This window comes from Tiliqua scincoides, chromosome 2 (genome assembly GCF_035046505.1).
Source record: "Tiliqua scincoides isolate rTilSci1 chromosome 2, rTilSci1.hap2, whole genome shotgun sequence".
Classification (NCBI taxonomy): Eukaryota; Metazoa; Chordata; class Lepidosauria; order Squamata; family Scincidae; genus Tiliqua; species Tiliqua scincoides.
In genome coordinates, this window is record NC_089822.1 from 102,177,006 (window position 1) to 102,193,924 (window position 16,919).

Genomic DNA, 16,919 nt, shown 5'->3' on the forward strand with positions numbered 1-16,919 from the left:
GCAGCCATTGGCTCTCCTGTCTCATGCCCTCTATTTTTATATGCAGCTAGATGATCCCTTATCCAGAACATAAGAACAGCCCTGCTGGATCAGGCCATAGGCCCATCTAGTCCAGCTTCCTGTATCTCACAGCAGCCCACCAAATGCCCCAGGGAGCACACCAGATAACAAGAGACCTCATCCTGCTGCCCTCCCTTGCAGCTGGCATTCTGACATAGCCCAGACATCCATATTATTCCAGAACCCAGACATTTTTGTCCAAATTTTTTTTTTACTTTCTGTACTGTGAGCACTAGAAGGCTTTGTGTTCATTCCTACACATACCGCAGGTACAGGCTATAAGTTTTCTCTGCTTTGGTGTGTACCCATACAAGCTTTGTTGGGAGAATGTCAGAGGCCAGCAGACACCCATATGGGCAACAGTGAAAGAGCAAGAATTTTTATGCAATTCATATTTATGCAATTATTCCAAAATCCAGACACCTTCCCACCCCAAGCAGTCTGGATAAGGGACACTAGCTGTACTACCTTCATCATTTGCTTCATTGCTTGTTTGCATATGAACAGTAACAAGAGATGCCTTTACGGCACAGTAACTAGCAGTACATAGATGAACAGTAGTAAATTCCCTGTAACTCAAATCAGGTAGCAATGGTTTTTCTAGGACAGAGTTCATTCTCTAATACAGCATTCTTCCATGTTGGCGTCATAACCCTAATAGGGTCCTAAAGCCTCAGTTGTGGGGTTACGGCGACTTACAGGAATGAAAAAGGTTGACAACCACAGGACTAGAACACCACCAGGTAAAGGGGGAGGCACCTGGGGTACATCTTCAGGGACCAGGGTCCCAAGTCCTGCTCAGGTACCTTGCAACTGTACTAAAATAATTTTTACTAGTGCCAGGCTTCATGGTAACTTTTTTTACTTTCTCTAAGAAGAATTTTTGGCTACAGTGAACAATGGTAGGAGGGCACAGTGGGGGTGAGGAGTGGATAGCAACAGGGGCAGAGATGGGCAGATAGCAGCCCAGGAGGACCCCACCAGTATTAATGGTGGGGTCAGAGTCTCCTGATTTGTTTATTAGGGTCAAAAAGGTTGAAGCCTACTGCTCCAACAGATTCAGGAAAGTTGCTAAAATGAGGAATCCTGCACTTGTTTTACTATCTCTCTTACCCCAGAACTACTTATGAAGATTACCATTCTACAGCAATGTGCTTGGGAGCAAGCTTCTTCACATGTAGTAGGACTTTCTCTTGCTAACATATACAGCACTTGTACAGTATGATCTGATGCATAGTTGCTTGTGTGGACTGCTACTGTGGTTTGTGACTACTAGCTGTTTTGTCATCTATGAGGAGTAGTTGACAAGCAATAACTACTATTACTGGAAAACCAAGCTGGAAAGAACAGCAGCTAGCAGAGGAAGCCAGGTAGGTACTTTATACTTAGTGTGATTTCCATTTCTGCAGCCAGTAAAAGCAGCATTAAAGAAAACCACTTCCATGAAGTCCCCTTTATACTACATTCAATGACAAACAGCTGAGATCAAAAGCCACTGTACAGGATGAACAATATGTACTGTTCACCTCAAACCCCTACGGCACATAAGCAGACTTGTAGCCAACTGTGTTATATACAAAGCAGCTTTTTATGGAAGACCACAGTGTACATTTCAAACAGAACCTGACACTCTTTCCTCAAATTGGAGCATCATATGTAGGCTTCAAGTCTACAATCCCAAGCTAGAAGACTATTCCTGTTTCTTCTACAAGTAGAATCTCCACTAAGTCAGAAGACACACAAAATTAGAAGAAATACATTTAGCCCAAGTACTCTGACAGAGCCAAATAAAATACAAGGAAACCTTTATTTTCAACTTTTATCAAGATTTTTTTGTCTTTTTTCAGCTGTTGCAGAAGACAAGTCCAGTCAGTTTTTGTATTAAAAGGATCTCGATGGAGGTAGCTGTGTCTGTCCTGACTTTTGCTTGCACTCATCTTGGTAAACAAACTCAAAATAAAATTAAAATCAAGAAAGAGTGGGCCAAGGTGGTGAGTGTTGCAGCCAGGTCTCTGTGTAACAGATGTGGCACTGCAGCCTCCAGTCACTATGTACAAAGTTCATTCAATGTCCCCTCTCACCCAAGTGCAATTGGCAGCCTATGGAGGATTACACTTCCTCCTCTCTCCAACCATGTCCCCCATGCAGAGAGGACGTCATCCGATCAGGAGTGCCAGGCAGAGGAAGAGGGAGGGCAAAATTCAAACAAGGGTATATGTATGTCACTTGAGCTGAATCTCGGGGTTGGCAGCACTGGGAAAGCATCTCACTGCTGCTGAGCCACCTATGTAGAGAAAGAGAAAGAGAGAGGACAGTTTAATACAGTGTACTCCCTCCAGAACCCACCTTGCCGGGCCCCCTCCCCCCAGTTCATGACCAAGGTTAGGGTGGAGAGAAAGCAAAAGCAGGGCTGGATACTTACCTGCTGGGGAGGAGGTGGTGGAGGTGGTTCACTGCTACGGTTTGCCAAGCGGCTAAGGATGTTGCGCTCCGACATCTGGAGACGCACAGCCACTGGAGGAATGCGGGCAATTGTGGCAGGCAGCCGCGTCACATCGGCCTTCATGTCGCTCAGCAACTCCTCCAGCTGCTTCAGCACTGGAAGAGAACAGGCAATTCTGGACTTACCTGCGAATTTCCGTTCTCCTTGAGAGAAGGAGAGAAGCTAGTGTTAGGAAAGGCTCCTCCTCCAGAGCAAGAAAGGCAAACTAAGTTTAAATCAGAGGAGGAAGACGGGTCACTCCCTAAACATCAGCAGCCAGGAGCACTTCCATACCCAAGGTACAGCTAAACATACCCAAGTCATAGCTACCAGATGCAGAGAGTGCACAAGATGGGAACTATCCCCCCATAAGCAATAGTCCCCTAAAATGTTACAATGCACCAGAGAGTTGTGAGAGACCAGCACTGGTGGAACCACCAGCCTACTTTTCCTTAACAGAAATTCACAAACCAGCCCAAAATTTCCTTTTCCCCTAGAACAGTTAAGGTTGGAATGTTCAACCAGTATGTCCTGGGACACAGACACACAGAAACAACAACCTGAAGGCTGTATAACCCTTTGGAAGACCTGTCATTCATTCAGGACAAAAATAATCTCTCCTAGCATCTGGTGAAATCTGGGGAGAGAGGGTTATGTCTACCAAAATGCAATCGAAGTAGTGGCACTTCCTATAAGAATATGCCAGGATAATCTTGGGCACCTGCACGTTACTAGATGACTAGGCCAGGGTAGGGCAATCTTTCATGAAGCAAGTATGCAAGGGAAGCTATAAACACCTTCCTACACAGGGAATACTTCTCGAAAGAGACACAGAGGACTCTTTGTTGCCTAATGAGCATGATCTTTTCCATATAATACTAAACCACTCTAGAGGCACTATGTATACAATGGTAGACCACAGCTAAAAGAATGAGAGAATAAGCTCTTGCATCTCAGGAAAGACAGAGTTAGAGGCCAATCTCCAAGAATGCTCATTCAGCTAGAGGCTTGTCTGTGCATGCTATGCGGTTCAAGTCTTGAAGACAAGCCATCCTGAAGGAAATGTAAAACCTCTTCAGCTCCATCCAAGAGAAAGTTATTACTGGATTTCTGGCACCAGTCAATTAAGGCTTTCTGGATTATGTGGGTGACTATTAGCCAATAGGCATCTGGTTGACTTTCTTGAATATCTATGGATCCTGTGCATGTCTTACTCCAACTACAAAGTAGTAAGTTGCAGAACATCTAAGATTTCAATGAAATATAGGACCTCCATGTTTCAATGCCTTTGAAAGATATCAGGTGCTTGTTACTAACAGCAAAAAATAGAAGAATCAAGTACCACTGCTGAGGATTGTCTTCTACCTATTGCTGGCAAATCTTCTGGACAGTCTTTAGAAGATGGGTTGGCAGAAGGAATAAACACTGTAGTCCATTCAATTTCTCATGTAAACTATTTCTGGTTCTCTCCCCAGAAACCTTAAGAAAAGCCCTACTGATCAGGCCAAAGGCCCATCTCATTCAGTATCTTGATTCCCCAAAGTGCCTTTAGGAAAAGGCCACAACCAGGAAAGAAAGCTATACAGTTATCTGTCTCACTTTGCTCCTCTGCAACTGGAATTGAGGCATGCTGCTGCTAGACCTGGAAGCAGCACACAGCCATCATGACTAGTAGTTATTTAAAGGCCTGTCCTCCATGAATTTGTCCAATCCCTTTTAAAACCATCCAAGCTCATGACAATATCTTGAGATAATGAATTTCATAGACTGTAAAGTACTGCCTCTTTTTGTCTATCCTAAATCTCCCAAACAGTAAATCTTGCACCAAATTCAAGTAGCTTCTCGGATGAATGAAGCATAAAATAACCAGCACTGAGGTTCCGAAACCTGGCTTTCACCATGGAAAAAGATTTATGGGCTCAGGAACCAAGCTGCCGATTTGTCTGACAGTCAAGACTTGCAGGTGTTTTCAAGTCCTCTCAGCTGTTTTGCTATAGGAACTTAGGCATCTTTATCCATGAGAAGAGAGTAGTATATTTTAGACAAAATTCTGAGCAAATGGCTTTTCACTTATATGCAGCTTTCAATTGGGTCCGACACTGCAGGAAAACCCTGGATCAAATGCAAACAATGCCGAGTGCCAGCCTGCTCTTACATTTATGTCCTTGTCCCTTTCAGCATCCTAATCTAATGCTGTCATCAGTGAGGCTATCCAGCCACTAAGGTTGGCACTAGCTGTTATCACTGTGTACTGGTAATTTCCCATCTCAGGTCAGTTGGCAATCTGTATTTTAAAGTCTAGTAGGAAGATCCATGGTGAAACTTTACCCAACAGAGGGAGAAAATAGAAGTCGTCAATTCTAGGAGCTTGGCTAGGCACTGCATGGTAAAGGATTATCACTAGCATGCTTATGGATGTCTGCCTCTTGGCAGAGAACAAGATCCCCAGCCTACAGAAGGTTTGCAACCATTCCCAGGTAAAGTAGTAAGTAACAATGTACATTTCTGGCAATAGATTAGAAATTCATCTCTGTTCAGCATAGAAGCAGCACGTGGCAGAACAATTTCTCTGGCATTGTTCTCAAGATGAACAGACAAGGAGGTCTGTTCCCTTGCCTCAAGAATTCTTCTAGGTATATTAGAAACTTGATGAAGATCCTAAGAGTAAAGGAGATGCCAAGAAGATAGACACAGAATTGGTACTGTTGATCCCAATAGCTGAATTGAAAGGATGAGACTAAGCTGGGTCACATAATCTGAGATGAGACAGAATCAAGAGTCTACATAGAACTTGTGCTTTATCAAGGAACTAGTTGACATGGTTTAGGTCTAGTGGGGTGAGGGGGGGTGATGAACAAAGAGAACTCTAGGCACCTTTTCCGGAAGATAAAGGAACTGTTGGATACAAGCCAGGAAAAGTCTCATTTGGTTCTCCAGTAAATTCCAAACACCTTGGTGCTTGAAACAGATTCCTGTAACTACAGGTGGTTTGGGGGACAGACTTTTTTTTTTTTTTTTGGAGTGTGCTCAGGTTTATATTTGATTTCGTTGCATATGGCCATGACATTGTTAAAAGTGACATTTGTCTACTAAAGAAGAATTTTGAAGAGTAAAATAGAAGGAAGACATTTGGAAAAATTTTCTTCGCCCTTTGTTGAGTAGAGAAGGCCTTAATTTCAGTGTCTGCTAAGACTGCCCCCAGTTACATAGCCAAAGATCCTTTCAAACAACCATGCTGGAGACCGTGAATCTTAGCGATGGTATGTCTAGCATCAGATGCATCAGCAAGACTCCCTCAAAGGAGCCTGGTTTTCCCTGTTCAATCAATCTTTGTTGAAGATCTTATCGGCTCATACAAAAGTGGCTCTGGTAAGAATGGACACCATGGAAGAAAGTTGTCCTTAGGAGGAACCCAATTGTCTGTGTAGGGTAGTTTCAGACATTTGTACTGGTCTACTGGCAAGGCATCAGTTTATCAAGAAAGCAATGCTCTGAATGGAAAGGTCACCATAGAACATCTGCTTTAGGAATAGCCTAATCCTGTAATGTCATCTTCAGAAGCGGGAAACTAGTCTCCTTCCTTTGAGACATACAAAATTATGCTTGAGACATACAAAATTATGCAGAGGAAGGATAAAGTGGATAGAGAGATGCTCTTTCACTCTCACATAACACCAGAACCAGGGGACATCCATTAAAATTGAGTGTTGGGAGAGTTAGGACAAAAGAAAATATTTCTTTACTCAGCGTGTGGTTAGTCTATGGAACTCCTTGCCACAGGATGCAGTGATGGCATCTGGCCTAGATGCCTTTAAAAGGGATTGGACAAATTTCTGGAGGAAAAATCCATTACGGGTTACAAGCCATGATGTGTATGTGCATCCTCCTGATTTTAGAAATGGGCTATATCAGAATGCCAATGCAAGGGAGGGCATGAGGATGAGGTCTCTTGTTATCTGGTGTACTCCCTGGGGCATTTGGTGGGCCGCTGTGAGATACAGGAAGCTGGACTAGATGGGCCTATGGCCTGATCCAGTGGGGCTGTTCTTATGTAACCTACTAAATGCCCTGTAACAGTGCCCGTCTCTAGGGAGATAACAATAAGAACAGGGTCTAGAGCAGCAATGCTTTCAGGACCTGCCAAACTCTTTGTCTATGCCTATGCACAGAGCACAGCAAGCATCTTCCCCAAATGCTGCCCCTGGAGTAGCTATTAAAAAAAAAAGAGCTACAAGAGCTGAACTCTTGTAGATTCTCATTGACCCCAACATGGGTAAGCTGAGAAGGAATAGAGGAAAGGGGAGAAAAAGTGAGACCCAAATACAAAAAAGTATCAAAAGTCATTTTGATCCACTGAACAAAGGTGCAACTGATGCTCTTGCTCTCTCCCCTACCTCACTACCATGGGAAGAGGAAAATATGGCCCCTTGCCCCATCCCCACAAGGAGGACAAAAGGTGACCAACTCCAAGACATCTCTAGGGATTTATCTCCCAGGACTGGCTGTCCACTAGAGGCCCCTTTAGACATCACCTAGGCTTTCTGAACTTCTAGAGCTACTTTTTCACCTTTTTAGTTAAGTGCGATCACACCAGCTTCCACTGACTTCTTGAGAAAGGTCGGTATTGACAAGAAAAAGACAAGGGCAGAGTTTGGCAACAGCCCAAATGTGGGTTCTTTGGCCATGCCTGCTGGCAAGAGACTGAAAGGGAAAATCCTCCTTTAGAACCAGTACCAGAAAAGGCTTGAGCAAGGGTTGACTAGTTAGCTAGCCCTGTTCCCATCTTCAGCTCTCTCTGCTCCAAAGTCTTGCGGTTGTTTTTGTTTGCTTGCTTTATTGGGTATGGGAGGTGTTGCTTGGTGGGTATGCTAAATAAAGAGCCCTACTGGAGGCTGCCTTTCACAAAGGCAAGAAGTCACTTGGAAAGCAAGGAGATAAATCCATCCTCCCCTGGTTTAAAAACTGGAGTCTGCCTTCCCTGCCCTGGAAGAGGAGCTTTTCCTGTAATGTAATGTTATTGTTGCCCTGCCCTGCCCTCCCCTCAAGCAGAGAAAGAAGGTGCAAACTTAAGAGACAAAAGCAATGTTGGGAAGGGGAGGGGAGGGGGCCAGCGGCACAGGATACAAATCCACCCTCATTCAGAGCAATCTGTTATGGCCTCCTCACCTTTGTGAAGCACTGCATTGGCTGGTTTGTTCCCAGCCATAGACTCCTTGGACAGATGCTGGTGGCTCTCAGCTAGGCACTCCACCTCTGCAAAACGGGTGTTCAGGGCCATAGAGGGATGTGATGGATCTTCCGACATATTCAGATAGGCAGCTCTCCTTAGCTGCTCTTCAATCACCAATGCCTGTTCTAGCAGCTGCCAAAAGATACATTTAGGCACGAGAGTCAGGTTTTACGTCTTCAGACTGCTGTACCAATCAGGGACTGAGAAAAAGGGCCTTCTCTCACCTAGGTCTACTCATGATCTTATACAGGGTCTATGGCTATTGTAGTAATACTTACACTTCAGTTCTTGTCCAACATAAAGAACACTAGAGTAGCCAATACTCTATGCTATGTGGAGCACTATTTTATGGTACCTGTATTGTTTTTAGTTGTACTCTGCTTTTAGAATTGTTGTGATTGAAAAGCTGGTTAAATACCATAGAGATACACCCTATAGTTGATGGTTTTAGTTCACCCCTCACTCCTTGCAACTGTAATGTATAACACAGCATTCTGGAGACTGCTGCATGGCACTAATCTTCAGTAAAACATTCAATTTACCAAGTTTTGTGAAAACTTATATTCATTTGCTACTCTAAACTATATCTCTCTCCAAGACTACCACAAAAATATGGGCACAAGCATATAGGAATGCAGGCACTTTCAACAACCCACATGGCAAAATGTGCCAGGTGAGGGATGCCTACATGCGTAATCCATATGCTGTACTTTCTAACCAAACCAAATAGCTAACACTGCACACAAAAAGCCAGTCCCAAGCACCAGTGCAAGCTTCAACACAGGCTTTCATTGATGCTTTCGAGGTCAAAAGGTAGAAACAGATCCAACTCTATTGTATCTGCAACTTGACTTGGAACACCTTGAAAGAAACACAACATACACCCCACCCTGCTTGGAGGTACTTTAGCTCAGAGGCAATTTACATTCTGAAAATTACCATTTATCTACTACAGGGTCCCCAACTGCAATGCCTGGCTTCAAGTCCTACCAACTAGAGAGGACAGACTACTCAGCTTCTAATTGTTTTTAAAAAGCAATTAAGCGACTGGTCAGTTACAGGTTGAGAAATGGAAGACAACACTACAACCTGAAAGAACAAATCAAAACTCAGGTACAGTAGATAATTTACTTAAACTGGCATTCCTAATGATTTCTGAGCTGTACACTCTTGTCAGAGAAAAAACTGACAACCAAAAGAGGGAAAATGTTTCTACCTTAATTATAGCCACAAGTTCTATGGCGTAATCCAGCAGTTCCTGAACTTACCAGGATCACAGCACCCTCTTCTTCCTGGATGCCACCAACTTGGATTGTGCAAAATCTTGTAGAAACTGCACAAATCAAGATGGCGGTTCCCAGAAGAGCAGGAAGAAGAGGCCACCAGGGACATCCTATGGGGCCCCCTGTGAGTTCACCACAGTGCCTACGGGTCCTGCAGCACACAGTTTGAGAACCACTGATATAATCTATTCTTAAGTTTCCAGAAAGCCTTTAGAGGAAGATGAGCCCCTTTCTCCCTTATAAGAAACCCGACAATTCAGTAACTGTTCATCCCTGAGAACTCACACTGCGGTTAGAAAGATTCTCACCTTAAACCTCCTGGCCAAGAACTTGTTCTTGATCTCCAAGAAGTTACCCCTGTTCATTTCACCCTTGAAAGGCTCATTTAGAATGGCGTAACGAGGATCATTCTGGATGTCTTGCCAGCGAGCATAACCGTGGCTGAAGATTGATCAGGCTCAGAAGAAATAACTTTGGAAATGCACAGTTCGGCAACTGATATTGCTGTCAACATTTATCCTTGAGTCTGAAAAAAGTCTAATCCCACCACTAAGAGGTACTGGTATTGTGTTAATTTACATAAAGGAAAGAGTAGCTTATACCTCAGCCACACTTGCAAAGTGATATTACAAAGATGCAAATCATGTACCAGGCCCAGAATCTACTCCCAGAGCCCCAGATCAGACAAATACAATCACTAGCCTTGACTGTTCACTTTCTCTGGCTCAGCTTTCCTTATCTTACAGCTCCTCCTGCCAAACGACTGCTGCAAAATTTGCTGGAGCACAACCTCCCTGCACCAGAGAACATTCCTCTGCTGGATGAAACTCCTGAAAGGGGTGCATGAAGTTTGCCAGCTAGAGCAGAAAGACTAGTCACCATTAGAGGTGAGCAGAGGAAAAGAAAAGCACAGGAACAGCAATTGCAAGAGGGCAAAACAGGGAATACGGAAAGCAACGAGAAACTAAATAAGCAAAGGCAAAACAGTGTGTCCATGCAAGGAATGGAGTGTATAAACCTATCAATATATATTTACTTCATTGCAGGGTACGATTGATCCCAGAGTATCATACTTACATGTGGACAGATCTGGGATCAAACCCAATTCAACCAAGAAAGCACATTGTGTGACCTTAAGCAAGTCACTCTGAGCCTAGGTCACCTTATGAAATAGTTGCATGGCTTAAGTGAAGTAACTCTATGTACTGTACCTAAGCTTCTGGAGGCAGAAGAGTAGGTGCATACAGGCAAAGCTGCAGAAACAACAATGGGTCCCCTGCATAGAGACTCTGCACAAGGTCGCCTTAAAAATCTTGAATTGGGCCAGTCCTGAAGATACTAAGAAGGATACTTTATTATTCCTGCCAGGAGCCAGTAATCATGGCGCCGATGCCAGATCTCATAGGTCTTCTTGGTAACAGTAGCGGCTCGCTCCTCATTTTGCCACAGGGAGTGCAACTCTGTAAGAGAGGGAAGACATCAGAAAGGATTTCTCACAGCTGAATAGCACACACAGTAGCTACTCTCCACATGCAGTTGCTATTCTGTTAGCTAGCTAGTACCAGTGAAGCCTCCATCTGCAATGTTGAACATGAATCGCTGCTTCATGGCCTTCTTGTGCCGGTCATCGGGAGTGTCTTTAAGCGTCTCTCCATTCTGCAGCATCACTATATCCTTCTTTTCATCCTCCTTCTTCTCTTCTGAAAAAGCAGCAGGAGACTCATTGAAATCTCATCAAATCTCTCTCTACAGAGAATACATCTAGAGCAGGGACCATCCTGGCACACCAGCCATGCCATAGCATGCTTACCCTTCTCATCTAGGTTAATTGTTGGAGGCTCAGTAGGTGGTTCTGCTGGCACCTTCTCTTCCACCTTCTCCACATCAGCTGTAGGAGGGAAACACTTTTCAAACTAGGTATCGAGTACTGTGAGCAGTAGCAAATTCAGTTCCAAACCCAATTAATTTTCTCAGCCCTCAGACCTCACCATCTACAACACCAAGGAACTCATGCTTTAGAGGCAGTGATTCCCAAAATCCTTCGCAGGAGGGAAACACGCTTGAGTCTTCACAGGGGCAGGGCTGCAGCAGTGATGCAATCCCCAGGATCACACAGCTGCTGGGACAGAAGGGGGGTTTACTCACCAGCAGGTCTGGCAGGCTTCCGGCAGGTGGCGTGGGGGTGTGGGGAGCCACATAGAGCCCTCTAAAGGGTTCCCTAAGCCTCCAATTGACTAAAAATTGCGATCAAAACCACTTCTGGTTTCACAATTGAAAACCAGAAGTTGTTTCAGATAGCAATTTTTAGTAAATTGGAGGCTTAGGAACCATGCAGAGGACTCCATGGGGCTCCCCCCCCCCACACACACACCCGCAGGAAGCTGGTCGGACCTGCTGTGAGTAAAACCTCTCTGTCCCAGCAGCAGTGCTATCCTGGGGATCATGTCTTCCCCCACTCCCTGCCCCTTAAAGTGGCATAGACCAGGGCTTCCCAGGCTGGTGGGTTTGGAAATCACTGCTCTAGAGTTGGAATACTCCTCCAGGCACATCGGACACCTATGAGCAGTATTCATACCTTTGTTTTCCATTTCCATTGGTTCCTCCTTCACCTTTGGTTCATCTGGTTTTTTCTCCTCCGTTTCGACAGCATTCACAGGGGATTTAGCCTCCTGTGGGTGAGTTTCTGTAGGAGGGGGACCCTGCTATGAAGGGAGAGGGGAGAAAATGGAAGGGAAAGAAAGAAGAGACTTCACAATGGAACAACAGACTACGAAGTAACCTATAAAAACTAAACTAACCTCCTTGAGCAAATGCTGCAAGTCCAGACAAGAAAAGAGACAGCTCTCTCCATCTTTGGGTGCTAAACTCTGTACAGGTGTGTGCCACTTAATGACGGGGATATGTTCTCCGATTCTCACTGTTATGCAATTAGGTCATTAAGTGAACATTCAGTCCAATCAATTGCCTTTATTGTTTAAAACAGACACTCCCTGCTAGACATTAGCTGGCTGCATAGGCTACTGGAGAAAGATTGCCTCTTCTCTGCATTAAGAGCCTCTCTGTTGTGTAAACAGACACTCTGCTGCAGGCTATGGGAGACACAATTGCCTCATTAAAAGCATCTTTATTGTGCTTTGACCACCTTCATATGTGTGGACAGTCATTAAGCAGCACATGCCTGTATTCTGCATTTTTAAAAAATAGGTGTGTATCTTGCTAACAGGATTCAGAGGAACAAGCAATTAAAACAGAGACAAAGGAGACAAAATGACCAAAGAGACAATAGCAGGTAAAAATGAGAAAAACCTCCATCATCAGATAAGTGTTCAAAGATCAGGAAAAGGAATTCAAATTCTTATTGACACAATGAAGAACTCCTGACGGATACTCACTTCCATTGGGACTTCATTTTCAGCAGCAGAAGCAGCACTAGGACTGGTCTCCTTCTCAGGTTCTGTGGGCTCTCCTTGTTCCTTGACACTAGCTCCTTCTTCCGCTTTCAGCCCCTCTTCTATTTTGACACGCGAGAAAATAAAGACATTTTATCCTCTTAGACTCGTAGGCTGGAGTTTCTCCAAATGCAACCTATGAGCCTTCAACACATGAACATCTTAGAATCACTCTCCCCTCACAAGCTTCTCATATGAATGTCCTCTTGCGCCTTTGAGAGCAGTTCAGCACTCTGAGGAACTCTCCTAATTTAAGAGTCAATTTTATCTATGTCCGCCCCAAGCCCCCTACCACAATTTTGGCAGAGGGAGCAACAATAGAAGGCTGGACATGGCTCTTCAGGTTTTTTTCTTTTCTTTTTTAATGATCACACATCTGAAGGCTCTCACCAAGTGGCAGAACAGGGGCAGGGGTATTAGGTTGCGTGTCTCCTGGAGTAGAGGGAGTTGGAGTTTTGGGGGAAGGTGAGCTGGGTTGCAAAAGCTTCTTATTCTCTTCTATCTCTGCCAATTCTGGCATACTCCAGCGCCCATTCACGTGTTCAAATTCTTGCACCTAAAGAAAAAAAAAATGAGAGTCATGGGGACTCCTTTTACTACTTTAAAATCAGAGTTAAGGATCCCCAGAAGAGTTGTTGGGAGGCAAAAATATCTCCCATTAGTCAACCCCAGGCATATAAAGGGCCAGGACCTGCATATGGACAAGGAAGTCTCAACAAGAGACATGGGAAGTTCATTTTAACACCCACCTTCTTGCGTATGAGAGACATGACCCCAATTCGCGTAAGGACATGTTGTCGAGACAAGCCCTCACGGGGGACCCCATCAGCAAACGTTTCTGCACCGTCTGCTCCTGGCTCACACAGGTGACGCATGAAGAGGGAGACATAAGCCCTGTGAAAGGGAAGGGGAGTCTCATTTCAGATCAGTCTTGATACTAAACACGAACAGAAGTCAGCAGTCCTTTGCCAGTCTTTAGCTAAAACATCACCACATGACACTCTCTTCATGGCAGCCATTTCTCATCAACATCAAAAGGAATTTATGAGTAGGTTGACCTTCATTTCAGGCACTACCTGAAAAACTTTTCCCACCAATGGTTAAGCAGAATTCATTACCATAACTCCTGCCCTCCCCTTTCCCTAGGCTTTAGAATTTGACCTATATCAAACTTGCTCCTTCATCCGTGCCCACCCAACTCACTTAAACTCCTTTTCTGACTTTCCACGAAGGTCCCGCACCAGCCACTGGGTAGTAAAGGCATCCTGAGGGGGCATCCCATAGCGCATGATGGCATTGAGGAAGGCCTTCCGTTGACGCGCATTGAAGCCCAAAACCTGAGGGGGAAAGACCAAGAAGACGGGGAGCTTAGATACAGAAGCAGCCTCAAGTATGTGGGCCCAAATATCCCATGAAGGATTCCACTTGCCTCTATGTTGCCTCCCACACGGGCAAGAAGTGGAGGTAAGGGCTTGTCTTTATCGTTCCTTAGACCTTTGCGGCTAGGACGGCGAGCAGCTGGCAAGACAAAAATGTATTAAACTGTGCTGCTCTTGTACAAGGCAGTACAAACATCACACAGATTTGGTACTTTACAGAGAGAAAAACCAGGATGGAAGGTTTTTATATATCTTCACTAGCTCAGTTAGCTCTTCATACTACTTTCCTAAAACAGAAGAATGAAGCTCAAAAGTTGTACCAGCCCCACCATACCTTCCGACCTCTCATCAAAGTCTTCATCTCCTTCCTCAGAGGCCACGGAATAATCAGACTGATTATCTGACTGGTCATCCTGCCAGTCTAAAAAGAAAAGGAAATATCAAAGTAACTGCCTGAAAAAAGCCACACCATTCCCCACCCCTACACCCCATTTCAACACTTTTTCTCCTTGTTCTCTATATACCTCTGTCTTCCTGGGAGCCATCATTGTAGTTGACCTGCTTGCGAATGCGCTTGCCTTTCCCCAGATTCCTGGCCAGATCTTCCTGCTGCTGCTCATAATGGTGACGAAGCAGTTTTTCCCAATAGTCTGGATCTACCGACTCTTCTTGTTTTATAATCTCCCGCTCAACCTCCTCTTCCTCCTGCCACAGAAACATCAGAAACCTCTGCCCTCAGTGCCTGTCTTCCAGCCACCAGCTCTCAAATCCTTTGTAGCAGGGAACAAAAGAATCAAGATGCAGCTAGCCAGTTCACACTTACCCCCATTTCCTCTTCACGCACCACATACTGGGCCACCTTGAACGAGCTGAGATACTCATTCATGCCCTGCAATTCGGCATCCTCCGTCTCATCCTGATTTCGGTCCAGCAGACGTTCGATTGCTTTATCATCATAATGAATGACACTACCATCCTCACCCTCTTTGTTATCACCTGCAGGAAGGAAACACACATTAGGTATATTGGAGGACCGGTTGACAATTTAAGAGGCAGAGAAAAAATTGCAATGATGGGGAGCAAAGTGAAGTTATTAACTGTACTCACTTTGTGTTGCGTTGCGTAGGTTCTTACCACCTTCAGTAGCTTCATCTTTGAAAAGCTCTTCAGTACCAAACTTAAGAATGTCATCCAGTTCTTGCTTAGACATAGAGCCTGTCTTGGAGCCCAAACCTGGTCTTACAACCAGATGGGTAAGCATCATTTTCTTCTTGGCCACTTGTGTGATTCGCTCTTCTACAGAGGCTCGTGTCACAAAGCGATAAATCATCACCTTCTTGTTTTGCCCAATTCGGTGAGCACGACTGAAGGCCTAGTAGAGAGAAAAGAGATTTTTAAAAAGCCCAACTCACACAGTTTTCCACGATTCATGATTTTCTCTTATCTTCTTGGAATCCTTAACATAAGAACAGCCCCACTGGATCAGGCCATAGGCACATCTAGTCCAGCTTCCTGTATCTCACAGCAGCCCACCAAATGCCCCAGGGAGCACACCAGATAACAAGAGACCTCATCCTGGTGCCCTCCCTTGCATCTGGCATTCTGACATAACCAATTTCTAAAATCAGGAGGTTGCGCATACACATCATGGCTTGTACCCCGTAATGGATTTTTCCTCCAGAAACTTGTCCAATCCCCTTTTAAAGGCGTCCAGGCTGGACACAATCACCACATCCTGTGGCAAGGAGTTCCACAGACTGACCACATGCTGAGTAAAGAAATATTTTCTTTTGTCTGTTCTAACTCTCCCAACACTCAATTTGAGTGGATGTCCCCTGGTTCTGGTGTTATGTGAGAGTGTAAAGAGCATCTCCCTATCCACTCTGTCCACCCCCTGCATAATTTTGTATGTCTCAATCATGTCCCCCCTCAGGCGCCTTTTTTCTAGGCTGAAGAGGCCCAAACGCTGTAGCCTTTCCTCATAAGGTGCCCCAGCCACGTAATCATCCTTCAGTTTCTCCACCTTCTCATGGCTTATATGTGTCCATTAGTTTCATCCTCCCAACACTTTTTGCCTGAGAGAATCAATCCTTTGTGATTTTTATCCAGCTGATCAAGTTCAAGCTCACCTGGATGTCATTGTGAGGATTCCAGTCAGAGTCATAGATTATCACAGTATCTGCAGTGGCAAGGTTGATGCCAAGGCCGCCAGCTCTAGTGGAAAGTAGGAAACAGAACTGCGGAGCACCAGGAGCTGGAAAGAGAATGAGATATAATTGGTTTGAAATACATAACCCTACATCTTTACAGAGTTCTCTAATAGTTCACCAGGGCTGCAGTAACAAGTAACTGACATCACTAGCAAAGCTAGAGGGGTTTCTTGCAAATTCTTGCTAAGGAAAACTAAATGGGAGGGGATCAGCAAATCATGGTTTGTCAGAACTATGAATGTGGTCCAAGTCCATGTGCTCCCATGTTCCCTTCCCTCCTCAACTCCGTGGAGCTGAGACACTGACATCTTCGCTGATCCAAGCATCATAGCTCATGCAAAGCTGGGGACTGTGGTCTGACTTACAAAAGTCAGAATGTTAAACCAGGGTATCAACTCTGGTTTGTAAAAGACAATTACAGCACAGTCCCCAGCTTCATATAAACTACACAGCCATGCTTTAACAAATCAGGATTCCCAGATGCACTAACAGAGATGGCAAGGGGTGGGGAGAGGATAGACAGCATGATTAGGGTTATTAATACGGCCTAAGGTTAGTTGATTATGTGAATCAACCCATTGTGTTTATGATGAGAGTATACAACACCACTCCATCTGTGGTGGAGCCCAGATCATGGAATTCCCTCCTACAGGTGAAAAAAACACCTTTGCCAATTCAGTTTTAGCACCAGCTGAAAGTTTTATTTCAGCAGGCCTCCCCTCTTCACTGTGGTACTAATTGGTGTTTCTATTTGCTGCTTCAGATCTGTTTTTGGTATTACTGATTTATTGTTTTTTTTGGCAATTTTATGGTTTTTAACATTACA

At 44.6% G+C, this 16,919-nt stretch overlaps 1 protein-coding gene and 1 non-coding gene across 4 annotated transcripts in view; both read right to left on the bottom strand.

The window, feature by feature from the left end:
- Window positions 1–1,848: 1,848 nt before the first annotated feature.
- Window positions 1,849–16,919, bottom strand: part of CHD4 (chromodomain helicase DNA binding protein 4) — a 30,431-nt gene continuing 15,360 nt past the window's right edge. The window contains exons 23-40 of one of the 3 annotated variants that reach the window (XM_066618496.1): window positions 16,013–16,137; window positions 14,991–15,255; window positions 14,707–14,879; window positions 14,408–14,588; window positions 14,218–14,304; window positions 13,934–14,022; window positions 13,708–13,841; window positions 13,254–13,398; window positions 12,895–13,060; window positions 12,448–12,566; window positions 11,631–11,754; window positions 10,866–10,943; window positions 10,618–10,755; window positions 10,407–10,515; window positions 9,364–9,496; window positions 7,709–7,904; window positions 2,483–2,706; window positions 1,849–2,344 (exon numbers count right to left, since the gene is read on the bottom strand). In XM_066618496.1, coding sequence (XP_066474593.1) covers window positions 2,327–2,344; window positions 2,483–2,706; window positions 7,709–7,904; window positions 9,364–9,496; window positions 10,407–10,515; window positions 10,618–10,755; window positions 10,866–10,943; window positions 11,631–11,754; window positions 12,448–12,566; window positions 12,895–13,060; window positions 13,254–13,398; window positions 13,708–13,841; window positions 13,934–14,022; window positions 14,218–14,304; window positions 14,408–14,588; window positions 14,707–14,879; window positions 14,991–15,255; window positions 16,013–16,137 — 2,504 coding nt within the window. In that variant the 3' untranslated portion in view covers window positions 1,849–2,326. Of the gene's footprint in view, window positions 2,345–2,482; window positions 2,707–7,708; window positions 7,905–9,363; window positions 9,497–10,406; window positions 10,516–10,617; window positions 10,756–10,865; window positions 10,944–11,630; window positions 11,758–12,447; window positions 12,567–12,894; window positions 13,061–13,253; window positions 13,399–13,707; window positions 13,842–13,933; window positions 14,023–14,217; window positions 14,305–14,407; window positions 14,589–14,706; window positions 14,880–14,990; window positions 15,256–16,012; window positions 16,138–16,919 lie in introns of all 3 variants that reach the window. The other 2 variants (XM_066618497.1, XM_066618495.1) reach the window with 2 other exon arrangements.
- On the bottom strand, window positions 12,702–12,837 carry LOC136643418 (small Cajal body-specific RNA 11). Its single transcript, XR_010794019.1, has one exon. It is a non-coding gene; the product is annotated as a small Cajal body-specific RNA 11 (non-coding RNA).